The 20,034-nt window shown below is 41.6% G+C and overlaps 1 protein-coding gene across 4 annotated transcripts in view; it reads left to right on the top strand.

The window, feature by feature from the left end:
• TMEM117 (transmembrane protein 117) overlaps positions 1–20,034 on the top strand; it is a 236,162-nt gene that overhangs the window by 48,253 nt on the left and 167,875 nt on the right. For 3 of the 4 annotated variants that reach the window (XM_049813840.1, XM_049813838.1, XM_049813839.1), the window contains one exon: positions 2,563–2,695. The exons of the other annotated variant lie outside the window; for it this stretch is intronic. In XM_049813840.1, the coding sequence (XP_049669797.1) occupies positions 2,583–2,695 (113 nt within the window). In that variant the 5' untranslated portion in view covers positions 2,563–2,582. The remainder of the gene's footprint in view (positions 1–2,562; positions 2,696–20,034) is intronic. 4 annotated transcript variants of the gene reach the window in all.

Here is a 20,034-nt window from a genome sequence, read left to right on the forward strand (position 1 = left end):
TCATAGGTCAAGCACTCTAGGGAATGTTTAGTTCTCTGTGACACAGTGACAACATTTGGTGTACATATCTTACTAGGAGATTAATAGTAATTACATCATAGGTATGGCTGTAAGCCCTATTCTCTTTTGTGATATGATTTTTTTTTTTATGGTACCACTTACAGGCTTCATCAGTTTGTGGCCTTGGTGTGGTATAATGTAGCAAAAGTCTATGCTGTGAGAATAATATTATTCTTTACCTTTGTGGTAGAGTGTAAATGATTTGTCCATAATGTCACTGGAGGTCTCTAGTTGAATCTGAAACTGATTCTAAGGCTCCTGGCACTTGTCCAGCACATATCACTCCGTTGGATGAGGCCATCCCAGCTGAGCAGTTCAGTAGTATTGGAGTCAAAGACTTTTTCAGTTTCCTGTGTTGACATTAGATGACCAGTACACAAGAACACGTGGCAGCCTTGTACTACCTCACAAAATAGAGGAGCATTGACATTGCACAATATTGTTATCTCGGTTTTACTGACAGGAGAGGTGATTATTTACTTATTACTAACCATGTATTTTTGTGTACTCTGGGGCTTCAGCAAGAGTCATCTTTGGCTCAAAGGGTGGCTTTTCCTCTGGTACATGGAGTTTCCCTCTAGTCCAGGCAATTTCTTTCATCCTCAACTGGTCCTGCAGTCACCTTCTCAGAAAAGCAAATAATTCTTTTTCTCGTGAGCCCAAATGTCCTGAATCCCCAATTCTATTCCATGTTTGTGTTTTCACAAGCTAGACACACACATACGAGATCACTGTTACCATGTCATGATATTTGACCTGATGCTGTCTATAGTCAGTGGAAAGAGACAGGCAATCATCAACATTTAATGACTCTTTTGTTACAGATCCAGAAATAACTGGCAGCAAATAATGAATCTCACACAGCCTGAGGTACTGATGACACTTCAAAATTTATAAATAGACTTGTTTCCTAAAAACACTGTTCAAATACCACTAAAAAGTGGTTCTTGCCTTGAGGTTTAGACTAATTCCGTGACATCTTCACTGCTGTGGCATTTGTTTTTGAGTGTTAGGAGGTAACCGTTTCTGGAAAACGTGATGGTTTAGGCAGTTGCCCTTCCAATCCATCACTCCTTCCGATTTTTGCACAGATGTGCAGCACTGCTGTTCATTGAGCTTTAAGGTCAGCAGGTTGATGGAACTAATTCACATGAAGGGAAAAAAACCAAACAAGGTAAATTTTCTTTTTTTTCTAGATGGGTCAGTTCCCCACTCTTGTTCACTCATGCATGGCTGCTCAGCTTGCTGTGCCAGTGTGAGAGCAGAGTGGGTAGAGATACTAATGGCTGAAACAGGGAAACAGTGAAAGCTGCTTAACCAGCGTGCAGAATCACATGTTGTGTCTGTAAAACCACAGCCACGGTTTGATCAGGTACACGGATATAATGTGGACTCCTTCAGACCTCCACCTCAGTGATTTTGACTGTAAGAGCCCAAACCAGTTTTTCATCAATTTGTGGGAAGGAACCTTGTAATTTTGTAGGAATACTATTTGTTCATGCTGAACTACAGAAGAGTAGAGTTTGGCTGCATGATACTAAATCTGCCAGCCCAGCCGGTAACAAAGCACCACAAAGCTGCTCACTCACTCCTCCCCCCCGGCCCCAGTGGGATGGGGAGGAGAAAATACCAAGAAACACTCATGGGTCGAGACAAGGACAGGGAGGATCACTCACCACTTATAGTCACAGGCAAAAGACAGGCTTAGCTTGGGGGAGAAACAAAATCAATTTAATTTACTACAAATAAAACAAGGATACTGAGAAATAAAACCAAATCTTAAACCACCTTCCCCCCACCCCTCCCTCCCTCCCAGCTCAACCCCACTCCCAATTTTCTCTACCTTCTCCTCCGCAGAGGCACAGGGAGATGGGGAATGGGGGCCGGGGTCAGTTCCTCAGCCCTTGTCTCTGCCACTCCTTCCTCCTCAGGTGGAGGACTCCTCACTCAGCCCCTGCTCCACCATGGGGTCCCTCCCACAGGAGACAGTCCCCCACAGACTGCTCTAGCGTGGGCCCCTTCCACGGGCTGCAGTCCTTCAGGCACAGCTTACTCCAGCGCGGGCTTTCCCATGGAGCCACGGCCATCTTGGGGGGCATCCACCTGCTCCAACATGGGCTCCTCTCCCTCCTCCCTCACTGACCTCAGTATCTGCACAGGAGCTCCTCTCCCATTCCGATCTCCTCCCCTGCTGCAGGTTTCCCCTCTTAAATCTGTTCTCCCCCAGGTGTTACCACCATCACTGATGGGCTCGGCCTGGGCCAGTGGCAGGTTGACTTGGAGCCAGGGAAGCTTCTAGAAACTCCTCACAGGAGCCGGCCCTGCGGCCCCTTCCCTGCTACCAAAACCCCTGCCACACAAACCCAACGTACCCCCACACGGTGAAATAATTGGATATAAAAAGAAATACAGTTTAGTACTCTTATTTTGGTTTTGTTATCTTGTAAACACGTATTTACTGACTGACTAAAGTAATATTTTCTCATAATATTCGTACCACAGGTCAGTTGCTCCGTCTGAAAATGTTTCGAGAGGACCACGGGTCTTGGATGACAATGTTCTTCAGTACCATCCTCTTCCTCTTCATTTTTTCTCACATTTATAATCTGTTCCTCATTATGGCAGGGAATATGAGGTAGGTTACACAGTTTCTTTTTATCTCTTTTGCTTTAGGATATATTCTACTGGAAACTTTTCATATTGCGCTGCCTTACAGTGAACGAGAGCTTACCAAAATGTAAACATACTTGTATTCACTATCTTTCTTTATTCTTCTGCTTTCTGAATTTAAGTAGAATAGTAATTTAATTGGTTAATTGGCCAAGAGGATTAAACTGTCAGTTATAAAAAGTGGGCTCCTAGACTAATGATAGCAACTATTACATCAGGGTACTAATGAACATTTTTTTAAAATTTAAAATTATAGCTCAACAAATTTGATTCGAAGTTAGGGCTGAGTAGTTTAAAAGCATAAGCATTACTATTGTGCATACTGAGGAAATTCAGAGTTAAAGTTAAAAGAAATCGAAACATCCAAATGATTTGAGGAAGCTCAAACTCAAAATACAAACATTGAATATATAGTATAGTGTTATTTTCATTATGTACAATAATACTTGCTGATCCAGTTTGTTAAAAATATTCTTAAAGATCTATTTTTTTTCCCATAAGGTGCTCTGACAGGGCAAAGTTATGGTTGGCTGACAGATGAACAGCTGTCTTTTTATTATGTCTGGATTTATTTTAAATGGAGCTCTTTATATTAATTTTCTGACTTAAGAAGACTTGCTTTCTCCTATTATCTCAAAATTAACGCCACTTTCACGTGTTGATTTTCCTGAGAAAATCTACATTATTAGTCATCTAATACATATAAAACGAGTTCACTGGCCAAAAATACGCGGTCATGTGGTTTATGAAAGGCAAGGTAGCATCTGAAGAGTTTCTAGCAAGGAATAAGAAGCCCAGTGTATATATGAGTTGAAGAACAGTGCAAATAATTGAATAACTTCTTCTTAGCAGAATATCAGAGCCATACCAACAGAGTCTGATGAAGAGTTATTTAATGGGCTCTGGTGTGGTGTGTTACAGATCTTAAGTGTGTCAACAAAAATACGCAGTGTATGTAGTCCTTTTACCAATGTGACATAAAAGAAGAGGTGAGTAGGAGGCAGACTGGGTGTCACTGAATGAACATTAAGCGCAGACCAGCTGGGCTAATCATGAGATTGTGACATGAAACTAAATGTATTGATTCAAGCAAGGCAGGTAAAGCAGCAGAATTACTGAGTGTTTTAGGAAACAATCATGGTAACAATGTGGTAGATATGAATAGGTGCCCAGTAAGAGGCAGAATAATCATCCCTGAAATGAGAAGGGTAGGAGCATTGCAGGTTTCTGGCTTCCCTATTTATATAGTCGTACTATTATTGGTATTATGTTAAGATTTATGTTTGGTATTTCTAATGCTCTGTAAACTATAACTAGCTGTTAGACAAAGCATTAACAATTTTGAAAGCTTGACTTGTGTCTGGAAATCAAGAGTTCATTTGTCCTTGGCAACATTCCTGCTCCCCGTGTCTGTTACAAGCTACCATTAACTGCACTGAAGGGATTGTGTGGCAATCAGCATCCACATCCATGGAAATAGGCACAGCCTAGTACTGAAATAGCTGGTGTCAGTCAATCTGCCCTCTTGCTTTCTGCGGGGTAAAGCCTTTTCTTCCCTGGATCTTACGCCCCAGCCCTAGATTTGTTGTGATCGTTTTGGGAAGCTGACCACACTGTGCTCAAGGAATCACACTGCCTTTTTCGAAGTGGACTGAAGGCTTGTTACAGCCATTTTGGGTGTCTATTCCAGCAAAAACGCAGCATGTAGATACGGAACAAACAGTTTTGGTCTCAAACTGCACAACATAAACCATCAGTCAAACAGAGCCCTTGCATCAGTCCTCTCAAAGTTGAGGTAGAACAATGTGTAGTACTTTTGAAAAGAGTGTTTCTACAACAAACATCATCAAAGCCAACTACTTCATGTTGCTATAATAAAGTGTTTCAAGGAGTGTATTATTTTTTCCTGAGTAAATGTTATCCTTATGAAAGCTATTTGCTTTATGGTGTGTACTTCTGTGCAAAAGAACACCTCTGTCCACACCTTTTGCCACAGTGCTTTACTGAAATGACTGAGACCAGAGAGACTGGCTTCCAGGATAAAGATCCTGGCTGCATGGAGGTTACAGTCTTTGTAGAGACAAGCTGACCTTCGTGCCTATGGACTCCTGTGAGACACAAGCATCCAGAATACCCATCTTTCCATACAAAGGCTACAAAAGCCTTACAATTACAGTCTACAAGACTGAGTGAATAACATTCTTTTTTTTTTGCATGTGTTTCCTCCTTGCCCTGTCCCTGCTTCAGCTTGCCCAGTGTGCTGGCAAGAAAGTGATTCTGACAGGTTTCTTTATGTCAGATGTTTGGTCTCATCAATGAAAATCCCTTTGTGGCTCATGAATAGGAGGGTCATGTGTCTTGCATGTGCGTGGCAGTGTGGATGATCGCAGCAGAAGCAATATCCTGTTGAAGGTTCAAGAAAACTGTGCCAGGAGTGCTTTAAAGCTCTGTCATGTTACCATCTCTAAGAAGGTATATTTTACAGTTGCTAAGATTTGGAGGTCTTTTAGAAGTATTTTTAATGACACTTCACGTGTCTTCCTGTGGCAAACCTAAAAAGCATGAATGTATCTCTTAAAAAGGTAGCAGTAGGGACTATAGTTTGCTGGGAAGACCAAAAGCTGAACAAGTTGCTGGTATTTGAATATATATTATAGAACTATTTGCCGGGTGAAAGTGTGAGTATTTGAACTGAAAAATTGGTGACACATTGGAATGTAATTTTAAGTTCCTCCTCTTTTTTCGGTGACATTTCCTTTTAGGGACTTCACAGTTTATGACACCCACTGTACATTAGGTCATTGCTATTGTAGTCAGAGCTGAACATGTGGTGAGGAAACACGTCTGAAAAGCTGTCGGAGAATGGACTGCAGCTATTATTTCTTACTGCTTCTCATCCCTGAAAAAAGTAAGCAGAAGCTGAGCTGGGCATAGGGCCCACGTCAGCCCCAGTTTGTGTAACTGTCTGAAGGCCCAGCAGGGTTGAGGCACAGGCTTCAGGAAGGAGGTGTTTGGTCCAGCTGGTCCTTCTCTGCAAGAAAGATGAATTTTGCATCTTCTCTGTAATTCGGATTTTAAGTTTTTGAAGTAGCGAGAAGGGCTACATTAGCCAGTGGTATGGCACATTGTGAGAGGGACTCTGATACCACATGATGTGACGTATGTTGACCTGAGGATCTGCTGTTCATGCTACAAGTCTTCTGGTGGGTTTGTGCACACGAGCAGAAGTACAACATCTGTCACATTGTGGTCCGTCACGCTTGTGCACAACGGTCCATTACACATGTATGCAATGGTCCTCTGCAGAGCGAGCCCAAGCAGCTCCGGGAAGAGGCTAGTGGCCCTCTATGTCAAATCTGTCCCTGTCACTTTGCCTGCTCTGCACTATTGTTTGCCTTCACGTAGCTGAAAAAAATCCCCCTTCCTTTATCTGTCTTACAACAGCTGCGGGAGCCTGTTTGGAGGTCTTAATTCATACTGGGCGCTATTTCCATCAACACAGGTCTGCGTATAGTGAATAGAAGTTTTTTTTCTGTGATTATAGGCAATAGGAAGGTAGTGGCCACTCTCTTGTACTCGGCTGCTGCTTTGCTGGTTTCCCTTCTGCAGAAGCGTCTGTCAACTCCTGTCACATCATCATAACGTTTTCTTTGACCAGTGCTCTGAAGAGGGGAAAACAGTTTGCTTGGAAGCTGAACTCTGGTTGCCAGTGGTCACTGGGTGAGGCTGGGGGGCATGAACTTGTGGCAGCACAGCGTGATTGAAAGTGACAGTGAACAGTGGCTGCACGATTTTCGGGCACCACCCAGTCACACAGTTAGGGCTACGAATATACCGTGAGGTGGCCAGGTGGCCATCTGTCTGTCTGTCCATCCGGGGAGGTCACTGCACAACCCCTCTGCAAACATTGTGCGCTACTGGCCATGTCTGGGGTCCCCCCACCCAGGCTTGAACAGTATGGTCCTGTTCATACAGTCCTGAGCAAGAGATTGCTCTCCAAGTACCTTAATGGTCTTTGAAGATGTGAATTGGGTCCTTTAAGTGCTTATAATACCTTGTGCTGGACATCATTATTAATAACGCACAGTTAGTTATTGGACAAGACCAATAACATTGGCCAAGGCCAAGGTTTCTGTTAGAAGCAGTAAAATTTGAAAAGCAGGTGTTGTTGAACATTTGCAGCAAACTCAAACCTAGTACGTGCGAAAGTAGCTCAGAGCCCAGCATGCCAAAGTAAAGCCCTCAGAGGATTAAATAAGCAAATTGTTTTGCAGAGAGACATTCTAGAAAGCTAGGGTCAGCATCATCTAGCTTGAAGAATTTCTTAAAACATTTTAAAGACAGGAGTTCGTGTAATGAATGGTGACAAGGACAATGTGCGAATAACACAGAATTTTATGACAATGTTTTATGGCATTGCATGGTTAAAAAAACAAAGGACAAACCTCATCGGAATCATCCTCTGTCTGCTGCTTGGAGGAAAGTGGAGCAGTGTTAGGTATTGAATTCTTAGGGCTTTCCCAGTGATTGCCAATTCACAGCATGCATATGCAGTTAGGTGCCAAGCTCCGTGGTACTCTCTCGTCTGAAGACTTTCCGTAGTACCTTGTAACTGATACTCTGTGCTACCTTGTCAGAGACCTGATTTCTGCCCTTGTCTTTGGACTCATGGTCTTTATTTTTCAAAATACAGTTTGGCAATGCTATTCAAATCTTGGGTAGATAAGTTAACTGCCTGGCAACTTTTGCGTAGTGCCAGTGAGCATGGTCAAGTTTTCTGCCCCCTTGCAGAAGATGCCGGGAAGGCTTGTCTGAAGGCACTCCAGTGGAACGTGAGATACTTGTCTTGCACTTTGTCTCCTGTACTTGGCCATTTCTGATTGCTATTTTAGAGCCTGAGTTGAAAGACTGAAAAAATGTAGATCAGGATTTCATTAAAAATGAAGGGTTGTAATGTGCTGGTGAGAGCTGTTAGGATTTTGAAAATGATGACTCTAGAATGATCTTGGCTTTCAGAGCACATGCAGGTCTCTGTCAGTCAAAAAGCCAAAGCAGTGTAAGGAGAGTAGTTCCCTCCTCAACCTTTTATTATCTCTTGTGCAGTAGAGTGACTGAACCTGTAGATGCTTCCAGTGTCCTCCTCCTGCACATGCCCACAGCATCGTTACGATCTACTCCGTGTTTCAGAACCATATGTCCCCATTACCAATGGCATCCTGCATGCTGGTGTGCAGTTCCAGTGTGGTTTCACAGGAAAGGAGGCTTTTCTTCTCCGTACTAAAGGTTCATGTAAATGTACTTAGTACAAATCTGCTTTGCAGGTGTGGATGGAAGGTTTCACAGTTAAAAAAGTGGCTATGTTCTGTCCAGGGCCCAGGGTTTTGACACTTCTCAACACTTTTCAGATCAAGGGCATTTATTTAATTTGTATTGCTTGTGTCACCTGCCGAGCAGCTTGGAGCCATCTTATATAAGAGCACCATATATTTTAATCATAAACATTACCTATATACATGCAGTTCAGGCCTTGTGTACTCAAAGTACTGTCCTGATTATTAAGTAACTATTAAGTAACTATAATTAAGTAACTATTAAGTAACTCTGCCTATTGCTTGAAGTCCCATCTAGCTCCCAACCTGGTGAACTCTTGGAATATTAACTTTGTGGTATGTGAACAGGTAGGGTGAAGTACAGGTGTTCTATGTCTTTTATCAAAGTACCATTGAATACTTTTTTAAAAAGTGAGGGACTTGAGTGTTTATTTGTTAACTAAAGTCATTGAGATTCTTGAGCTTAAGCAGTGATTTTTGAGCTGTGTAACACCTAACAGATAAGGAACAGAGCTTATTTAATTAAGGCTGAAATATAAATGAAAGGAAGAAGACCTTTTTTATTTTTTTAATCACATGGGATAGAAGAGGATTGCAGCGGGGTGGAACAACTATTACTGGTGTTCATCATTCCTAGTGTGTTGTGGCAAGGCCCACGTGGTGGCAGCAAAGGGCACGTTTTAACGGTGGAAAAGCTAAATCCCGTGGAAATATACAGGGATCCTATCTATCAAACATTTTCTCTGGATTTTTCTGTGCCACAAGCTAATTCAAAGCCCTTAATTTATCTTGTCTTTCTTTAAAGGAATTCTGAGTCTTGAGCTGTTCAGGGACTGCCCCATAGTTTTGTCATTTATATGTGACTTTTGTGTGCTTAACATAAAAGTCAGTATCTACATATATTGAAGTTTTTCCGATTGTATTGCTTTTAAGTGGAGAATATATTGCCTAAAGGAAACCCATTCTCTCCCTTGGGAGCATGCGTCATTAAATAATGCTTTGATATTTAAAATTACAACACAGTGATGTATTTTTCACGTGACATCCAAAAATCAGAGTTGTGACTGCTTGTCTCACAAGTGTCAGCTGTCTTGTCTTAGATGAAGTGATTTTCAATTGACCAAATGACGTTCAGGTGCCTCATTATTCGACATGGTAAAGTGTCATTAAAACTGTAGACACAAACCATTTTCTCTTTTGATGCTAATTGTCACATTGCTATAGCAATAATACAAGTTGTCGGGATTGTCTTTTTTGAGTGCTGAATGTGTCAGGAGAGGGTTTGGCGTGAATTTATTACCTGTGCTGTCAAAGGTTTTCAGTTATTCTTCTAAAGCACTAGGAGAGGTACATCTTTTTGGTGTATTTTTGTCCTCTCTTATTGCTCATTTCTTTCACAGGAGAAGTGTGAAATTACAACACAGTTTATGGTAATAGCAGGAGTTCCTTAGGAATAAAAAATATTCCTTTAATTAATTTTAATTAAGGTTCATTTTGAAGAGGACTCTGTTTCCGTGATTCAGTGAATCGGGACCCAATTATGATCTGCAATTGACAAATGTATATAAAGAGGGTTTGCATTTTGTTTAACAAGCTGAAACAAGGAAACAGCTATATACATTTTTAAAAGCCACAATAATAGTTTTCTATTAAATACTTTACCTTTACCCAAATTAGTTACTGTTCCTTTTCCTTTTTCCCCATTTGTAGCTACATTCAGATTATTGTGTCCCTGGAAATGTGTATTTACTGAAAGCTTTATACCACATCTTATTCAGGATTCTGTGTTTTAGTTTGTTTGATTGCTTTTTAATGAGTCAAGGATTAGTCATCATTAGCATAATTTTTAAAGCAAGTTTTAAGGACAAACAGGAATGTGTTTTCCTAACCACTGTTACTGTTCTACAGAACTGCAAGGTCCACAGTGGGTCGGTATTAGCCCTCCAGACTACCTTCATAGCTGTGTCTACCCAGCCATATGTTTCATGAGCTTTATATTGGTGTATCCTTTGTATATATCTGTTTTAGTTATGTATTTATACCATAGTCATGCCCTAAGGCAAATCCTAAACTGTTGGGGTTTTTTGTTTGTTTCAAGCTCTCAGTGAGAAAAAAGGGCTTAATATTCATCCCTACTCAGTTGGCAAAGATAATTGTGTTATACTGTGAGCTTCAGAAGGTTGAGGCTTTTGTGAACTGCTGAAAGGAAAGGTTCCAAATCCATTCATCCTCTATGCCATTCTCAGAGACTAATCTTTTGGGGCCATTATGTATCTTTCCCAAAGAGTATGTGGAAAACAGGGACTCCCTTAGAGTACATGTAGGTTCTAAACAGCATAGGCTGTGACAGGTTTACACTATGTGAATTTATATAGAGGCAGAAAGTTTAGTACAGTTATAAGAGTCACAGATGTAAAATACTGCTCCAAGAATGTAGAAGGCTGCAGTCTTCAAGTGGTCTTCAAGTAAGGCTTTTTATTGCAGGTTGTCATCCCGGCTGGGATCCTTAACACACAGGCATCTAGTGAGATCACATCAGCAAAAGAAACCGTGTTTTCCATGTCACTGTGATTGAAAAGTCTCTTGAGCCAGCATTAGTACTTGAAAATTAAAGTTTACTTAAAAATTTCCAAGCTAGTTCAAGGTGTTTCAACCTTTGTAGCTAAATGTACTCGTAGTCATATCACATGGTGAAAAAGTACCTCTTGGTTCCATGTGCTAAATCTGCCATATTGCTTCTATCCTCTGTAAAGTAGACTTTAGCAAGCTTTTCCTTCTCCTAAGCCAGGAAATGGCAAAGCAAAGAAAATGCTTAGTTTGGATGTAATTAAAAGGTGGTGATTCTGAAATCCCAAGATGATGATTCTGAATTCCCAATCCCTGTGAAGACTTAAGAAATTCATTCCCCAAACCACACTCTCTGTGCAGAGGACAAAGTAGGTCTTGTACATCACAGAACAACCAGCATAGAATCGTCATAGATCTCCGGGTGGATGGATGTAGACAGGATACCAAAGAGCTCCCATATCCATAAACACGTCCCAGGAGTACCTTGTGGTCAGTAGGATCAAAGGCTGCCAAAAAAACTGTGGAACAGTTGGAGGTCTGTTATCACGAAGTGGCCATAATACAGGTTGATCAGTTTGAGAGCAATTTTAATCACTTTGATAGAATCCCTTAATCACACTATGATATTGTCACTGTGGCATTGTCCGTTAGGATTATGTGAAAACACTCTGCTCTATCAGCCCTCTTGCCGGTTCAGAAACCATACAATTGCTACTGCTTACGTGTCTTCTTTTCTTTGCCTGTGACACATGAGTTTAGTCTCCTGAAGACTGAAAAATGCTTTTCTCTAACCCAGATTGTTGCGTTCCAAAGGGAAGAATAACCTGGGCTGAAGTCAGTGGGTTACCCTGTGTTTGCAGCTCATTATGTCTACCTGGACTTCAGCAAGGCCTTTGACACTGTCTCTCACGGCATACTCCTTGAGAAGCTGGCATCTCATGGCTTGGATAAGTGTACTCTTCGCTGGGTGAAAAACTGGCTGGATGGCCGAGCCCAGAGGGTTGTGGTGAAAGGAGTTAAATCCAGTTGGTGGCGGGTCACAAGTGGTGTTCCCCAGGGCTCGGTGCTGGGCCCCGTTCTGTTTAATATCTTTATCGACGATTTGGATGAGGGCATCGAGTGCACCCTCAGCAAGTCTGCAGATGACACCAAGTTGGGAGGCAGGGTCGATCTGCTTGAGGTTCGGAAGGCTCTACAGAGAAATCTGGACAGGCTGGATCCATGGGCTGAGGCCAACTGTATGAGGTTCAACAAGGCCAAGTGCCGGGTCCTGCACTTGGGTCACAACAACCCCATGCAGCGCTACGGGCTTGGGGAAGAGTGGCTGGAAAGCTGCCCGGCAGAGAAAGACCTGGGGGTGCTGGTCGACAGCTGGCTGAAGATGAGCCAGCAGAGTGCCCAGGTGGCCAAGAAGGCCAGCGGCATCCTGGCCTGTATCAGAAATAGCGTGGCCAGCAGGAGCAGAGAGGTGATCGTCCCCCTGTACTGGGGACTGGTGAGGCCGCACCTCGAGTCCTGGAGCACAAGTCTTGTGAGGAGCGGCTGAGGGAGCTGGGGCTGTTTAGTCTGGAGAAGAGGAGGCTGAGGGGAGACCTGATCGCTCTCTACAACTACCTGAAAGGGGGTTGTAGTGAGGTGGGTGCTGGTCTCTTCTGTCAGGTGGCTGGAGATAGGACAAGAGGAAATCGGCAGGGGAGGTTTAGATTGGATATTAGGAAAAATTTTTTTACTGAGAGGCTTGTCACACATTGGAATGGGCTGCCCAGGGAAGCGGTTGAGTCACCATCCCTGGAGGTATTCAAAAAGCACGTACACAAGGCAATTTGGGACATGCTTTAAGTGGGCATAGTTAATGGTTGGACTCAATGATCTTGAAGGTCTTTTCCAACCTAAATGATTCTATGATTCTACGTGAGGCCATATGTCTATGGCTAATCATGGTGTAGGAGGTTGGAAGTCCAAAGGCACCTCCTGAGGCCAGTTAGGATATAGGCTTGTCAGGATGATCGGGCTGGAGTGTAGTGTCTTCTTGTATAGGAAATCAGGTCCTCGGGTCATCTCTTCTCACCATGAACTAGGAAATCTGTAAAGCTGTAATCTGGACTATTAAAAGGTTTTTCCTTTGCCAGGGATGAAGCTCGAATTGGGGCTTATCTTCTGCAGGGCAGTCTGAGGGGAGCTACTGCCAGTTTCCACTAGCTGAGGAGCTGGTTCATTACCGTCTGTCTTCTGTTTGCTTTTAGCTCATAGAAGGACATTCAGTTAAACACAAAGTTTTAATAAATAGAAATGTAATAAAGAGCACTTCCATAAGAAGCACTTTTTTAAGAAGGAAAATGCTTCCTGGCACTTTTCATCCTTCTTCGTTTTGGCTGAAACCCCTGAAGATATCAAGTACCTGGAATGGAAAAACATGTAGCACAGCTGCCACCCTAGTGAGACATTTGCTTGCACTAGGTACTGCTGCTGTATTCTCTTTTTTTATCACCCTAACAGAACTGGGGAGCAGAGAGCCCACCTGTCCCTAACATCTCTGCCAATAACGAGGTAGGTGGTAGCAGCAGATGGGTCGGCAGCCTCTTCCCCAGCCTTGTTAGGCTGCTGGAGTGGAGGGTGCAGTTGTGATTCAGACTGCTGAACACGAAAGCCATGGCAGAGAAGAAAAGAGAAAGAATTGGAAAGTGCAGGAAGAAATTTTGTAGGCGCTCGCTTTCCTCTGGCAGCAGCGGTAGCAGCAGCTGATGTGACTCAGACAAATTTAGCCCGTGTAGTGCTTTCAGCTCCCACAGGGTAACACCTGGGATAATAGTCTCTTATAGTGCCCTTCTGATGGCCCCCCGGGTGCATTTAATGCCTCGCATTTGAATATGACTACTTGTGTGAATGAAATTGAGCACTTGAGGTAGTCCTTGCCAGATTAGGGCCCTAATGCTGCTGGTTAAACTGCTTTAGCTAGAGAGGGTAATCTAAATTATCTGTTTTCTTCATCGTTTAATAGTACAAGAGAAAATGGAAAAAAATGAGACCAGGTTTACTTTCAGAGAAAATATGACTTGAGTTTATTTAAGCTTTTATGATTGCAGTCCCCCCCGCAAAGTACATGCATTTGTAAAACATATTTTGTTGTCATCTGTCATTTTTATAGAAATGTCTGAGTTTAGCGAGTGATAACACGTCTCCCCGTTGCTTTATCCGATGTTATAAGCATCAATCACCCTAATACGACAACTGTAACAAAATTAAGAAGTTGTCCATTTAAGAAATACTTACCTGCATTTTTCAGCAATTGCATGTGTTCTAGGCCTGTTTAAAGAGAATGTAAGTGTGATATAAATAAAACTGTGCTTTAATCATTAAGCTGCAGGGTTACTGCAGGTTTTTTAAAACCAGGTATCTGGCTCATAGGTGACACCTGTTCATTAATATGTTCAGAACTCTACAAATCAGCAGATTAAGAGACGTGCTTGTACATGTGAACTTATAAATATTTCATGCAATTTAAAAATTGACTACTTTTTTCCAATCTAGAAATTTTGTGGTTTTGATCAAAAATTTATGATTTTTTCACCCAAACTAGAGAGTTTTAACATTTTGGCTGTGAAGTGGAAGCTGTGAACAGTTTTTGAGTTTTTGAGAAAAACAGGTATACTCTAGTAAAAGAAAAATTGCTGAAAGTCTAGCTGTTGGATAGAAATCTTCTGGTCTTCTTGGATGTCATAGAGAGATTGGAAATACTCAGTTTACCAGACAGTTCACAAATTAAGATGATAGAGCAATAGCGCATCTCATTCCTGTTACTTGCATTATTTTAATTGGTACTTACCTGAGTTAATCTAAAATGAAACTAGCAGTATTTTCACTATGGATTTGGAGTTGAACCCTTAGTCTTCTCTAAGCAATACTCATAATATGGAGAAATCTTCATCTGTAGTCCCCCAACAAGAAAAAAGACAGTACATTTGGGGAGGGAGGAGAAGTTTTCAAGATTTGATAAAGGAAATTTAGTCTACAAAAAATAGTGAGGAGGTTAAAGGCTTTCTTGCTGTATTTAATTTCTTTTTTCAGTTGATTACTCAGTACATTTACTGTTTCTTTTCTCTGTGAGCCTTCATGCCAAATCCTGAGGTCTTTAGTCAGAATACCCACTGGATGATCCAGGATTTTTGCTTGGTAATAGCTGCAACACCCTACTTTCTTTTACTGGTAAACAAGAAATAGTGTCTTAGAATTTCTTGAGCCTTCTTCATAGAAATACATTTTAAGCCTTTTTCCCACTGCACTCATCTACAGGTTTTGAAGTGAATGTTTTTATTTGCTGTGCAGCAACAATATGCAAAGTTTTGAGACAGGACTTAGTACCGTTTTCTTATTTTTTGTATTTGTGCCAAAACTGTGTATTATGTAGTTTCACACCCAAAGGAACTTCATGCTTGAATAAGTAGCCAAAACACCAGTTACAGCAAATTGACACAGTTCTTATTTTGAATAAAACATTAAATGCTTGCTGTAAAAAGTTCACAATCAGTCCAAAATTCTTCAAGAATTCAAAGATCAGTTTGAATAATGTACAAATAACTACTTATGGCTGTACCAGATGGCAGAAGAAAATTGCTAAATTAATGAAAAGAACTTCTTATAATGAATATACCCACAGCTTTCTCCATGTTACTGTTGTTCAATTAAATTTAGTGTGAAAGCATTATAATTAACATGAAATTTCAGTATTATTCAGACAAAATGCAGTTACATCGACTGAGAGATTTACCTTATCCATTCTGTAGGGATATTCTGTGAAAGGTGGAATGGACAGTGTATTTTAGAGCGTCTTGGTTGTGTTTGTTTGTGAATCAGTGCCTATATGTACATGTAGAGACAGAGGCATTTTAGTGATATATGGCTATTTCTGAAAAAATGAAAAGGTTCTTTTTTATTCTAAAGATGTATACTTTTGCCTGAAGGCATTACTGGGAGTCTAGTATTTAAAGATTTTATCTTCCCCCCCCCCCCCCCCCCCCCTTTTTTATTTTTTTTTAAGTAAGTAAAACTTTTAATGCAATTCACCAGTTTAGGAATGAATGAGCTTGAAAGTAGCTGAGCACAAAATTCCAAAATTGCATGCTGAAGTGGTATTCATATATGCATGTAAAAAAGATTAATGTAAGTTAGGATACAAACATTTTCCAATGCAAACATTTTCCATGCAAACATTTCTCACAGAAAATTCTTGAGTGCTGTGCAGCTAGGTTAGAAATATTTTGCCACTTACCAATCCTCACCTAGCAAAGTGTAGGCTGGGAATTTATTTTTAGAGACATTTTTTACTGTAAAAGAATCAGCATGACTGTGATGGAGAGCACTGCTGGTTGTAAAAGTTATAATGAAACATTGAAAATGACACGGTTAGAACCTATCTAAATGGAAGCAACCTGTAAAAGGAATTGTGATAAAATGGCTTTCAGTGACACACGCTCTGAAAAGTAAAGATACACAATAGGTTCGGCTTCTTTCAGGTGACCCATTGTAATACCTCCAGTCTATCTAACACATAATGGTAACTAGGAACATAAATTGATACTGGGTAACAGCAGCACTTGACACCTACAATTAGTTCTCCAGTGATGAATAAATGATGATAGAATCAAAAGAACCTTTTTCTAGCCTTAAAATGCTTGCGAGGCTAAGAAAGGGAGTATTCCTTTAGCACTTAGCCGTCTGAAGTAACGGGAGGATGACACCCCGCTCTGTATAAAGCACAGTGGGGGAACTCGCAGAGGGCTTTTGTTCTCGTCGTAGAGGAGTGAAGGGCAGTACCATGTGAACTCCCTGATGCCTCCCTCTACGGCAGGTCCGCTCCCGAGCAGTGTGGCAGCAGTGGCAGAAACCCGCAGTTTTGGTTCTGTGACACCAGCTATTAGTGACCTGCGTGTACTCTGCTTCTTGCGCTTAGTTCTGAGGCTTGCCAGGCTGGCTCAGGGACAGAAGAAAAGAAACCTTAGATTATAGACTTCAGAAACAGGTGTCACAAAAGCCTGGAAGTTTCCAGGGCTGAAAATATTCCTCTTAGTCTCTAGTCATATGTAGCAACACGTAGCACTTGAGGTCGCAAAGGCATCTTTTAGTGTCTTTCAGAGTTATGTTGTTGGTAATTAAAAATGGCTTTCTCACAAAACTTACCCAGTAGAAGCATTCCATGCTGAAATGGTTTTCATATATGCATACAAAAAGGTGAAGGTAAGTTAGGATGGAAAAAATACAGCAAAAAATTCCTACCGGTAAGTTGAAACATTCAATAAGCTAGAGCGTAACACCAATACAACCAGTCCACCTATGGTCAGTTCTTGTGACTCAGAAACATCCACCTTTTTAAATATTTCAGGGGTTTTTTCTTTTTTTTTTTCAAGTAAGAATTGTCTGCCTCCTCCAAGAAATGGAGGGTAAATGCTCCGTTCACATATTGGCAGGATTGAGGAGGAAAACCTTGTTTTTCATCTACTGCTGAAAGCATCCTGTGTCAAGGAGACAGGCCATACCTCAGGATATTTCCACACAGTGGATATTAAGATCCAGGTTCTCCCTGTTCTGCTTTGCCTTATGTTGCAGCTGCATAAATGAAGTGATTCACAGGCAGTAAATAAGCAGAGTGCACGCAGTGTCAGAGAGATTGCTTGAATGCTGTAGCGATGAGCATTGCATACGATTGTATGTGCCCATCTGGTATTACTGGTTCCAGCTGCTTTTCATTTCAAAAAAGAGAACAGTGAAAATGGCAGTAAATAAAGTTTTTGTTGTTGTTGTTTACCACAAACTTATGCTTAGGATTTATACATTAAAAATTAAAATAGGCTGGGATAGAAAATTTCAAATGCTGCTAGGACCTCTGTGATTCTTTCCCTAGGTTTTCCAATTCCACCTTTCCTCTCAGTAAATGTTTACCGTTTCAAAGAAAAACACAATGGCTGAGGAATGGCGAGGCCTCATGTCTCTTGAGGGTGCCCTGGGATTGTCTAAGAATCTGGTTGGAGAGTCCTAAGTCCCAGTGGGAGACTTGAGATCACCACAGTGTTTGTTCATTTTAAAGCAGACTCCATGGCATTTGAACCAGCCTATATTATGGTTGCTACCTTCTAGCTAAATTGTGTTCTAGAGGTTACAGACTGATCTGAGAATTGCGTGAGTGTCTCTAATACCATGATAAATCAGGAGTGTTTCTACTGAAGGTAAGGGATCGAGATTTGTCTCTTAAAATGACCCTAACAATCAAGGAAAAGGAAAAGTCCTGGAAGTAAAATTAAAAAATATGTAAATTATAGAATCAATAAATCAAAAGGAATATTTTTTTATATTTAAGGGCTTAGATATTCTTGCCAGTATGTCATCCTTCTGGCTTTATGCAGGAGCTGCAGTCTCAGAATATCATAGACCAGGAAAAAACACATGGTGCCCCAGCAGAGCTCCTTGTTCTCCACAGTGAGCAGGAAATCCCACCACTTTTTTATCAAAAGGAGGTTGAGGAAATAAGTAATGCTAGCAGCAGCCCTCCACATCTTTGTAGAGCATGGTTTAGGATGGTCAGCAGGATGCTTATACCACATGCATGCCACTTTCCCAAGAAAATTTCTAGAGATGAAGACGCTACGAGAGTCGTGCCCAGACTTTGGGCAGTTGACTCATATTCATGATACTTCTTGTCACCTTGTGACACAGGCAAAACTGTGTAGTTGTCCAGGGTCATTCAGGGTTTTGCTGTTAATGGTAACAGGCTTCCTCTCTAGATTGAGGGTTACCGCCTGTCACCTTCCTTTGCTGGATTAGCATCGGTGTAGTTCTACGTTAATTTGAGTATATCTGTCTAACAGCCAGTGAAAAGCCAAAATCAGAATGCAGTGCTGAATAGCTCATTTCCATGCTGAAGTTCAGATTTATACTGTATGCTTTTTTTTTTTTTTTTTTTTTAATTTCAAGTGTTTAGGACATGTACCTAGGACTCAAGAAGTATTTCCCCTCACTCCAAAGTACTCTGCTATTTATTATGACTGTTTGAGACAATGTTTATTTGCTCAGATACTTTTGTGAAAGTGTGATAGCCTACTATTATATGCTGCATATTTATAGACTTGCAGGAAATAAGGGTACGTTTTCACAGCTCAAGGCAGCTGTGGTAAAAATAAAGTACGATGAACATTTATTCTCACCGTTTCCTGACATTTTGAATTTTCAGGTTTGTGACTACCATCACACTAATGTAAATTCCTGCTTTTTAAAATACCACATAATTATATATACAACTGCACACTCAAAACATATTTCCTCAAATATTTCAACTTTGTTTTAAAGCTGTTTTCAGTCACCTTCAGTTAAAACTATTTTTTTTTACTTTTTCTATTAACCATTTCCTTTCTAAATCATACCTGCACACAAACACATACATTACTCAAAGGATATTCAAAAAGTATGGTAAAAACCTGAAAGCTCTTATATTACTGGTATAATTAACACCATGAAGTTCAACAGGTACGAGGTCCTGCACCTGGGTTGGGGCAATCCCCAGTATCATTAAAGACTGGGGGATGAATTTACTGAGAGCAGCCCTGCGGAAAAGGACTTGGGGTACTGGTGGATGAAAAGTTGGACATGAGACAGCGACATGTGCTTGCAGCCCAGAAAGCCACCATGGAGAAGGCTCTGGGGAGACCTTTCAATATATAAAGGGAACTTTTAAGAAAGATGGGGACAGACATTTTAATAGAGCTTGTAATGGTTTTAAACTAAAAAGTAAAGTAAGGTGGCCCCGGAGCCTTCTCTGCTCCAGGCTGAACAACCCCAACTCTCCCAGCCTGTCCTCACAGGAGAGGTGCTCCAGCCCTCTGACCATTTTTGTGGCCTCCTCTGGCCACAGGTCCAGGTCTTCCCTGTGCTGAGGACCCCAGAGCTGAACGCAGTACTGCAGGTGGGGTCTCACCAGAGCAGAGGGGCAGAATCCCCAGAATCCCCTGCCTCGACCTGCTGGTCACACTTCTTTTGATGCAGCCCAGGATACTGTTGGCCTTCTGGGCTGTGAGCGCACATTGTCGGCTTGTGTCCAATTTTTCATCCACCAGTACCCCCAAGTCCTTCTCTGCAGGGCTCTTCTCCATCCCTTCATCCCCCAGCCTGTATTGGTAGCAGGGGTTGCCCCGACCCAGGTGCAGGACCTTGCACTTGGCCTTGTTGAACCTCATGAGGTTCACATGGGCCCACTTCTCGAGCTTGTCCAGGTCCCTCTGGATGGTATCCCGGCCCTCAGGTGTGTCAGCTGCACCAGTCAGCTTGGTGTCATCTGTGAACTTGCTGAGGGGGCACTCGATCCCACTGTCTGTGTCACTGATGACGATATTAAACAGTACTGGTCCCAATACAGACCCCTCAG

Source organism: Accipiter gentilis, chromosome 11, assembly GCF_929443795.1.
Source record: "Accipiter gentilis chromosome 11, bAccGen1.1, whole genome shotgun sequence".
Classification (NCBI taxonomy): domain Eukaryota; kingdom Metazoa; phylum Chordata; class Aves; order Accipitriformes; family Accipitridae; genus Astur; species Astur gentilis.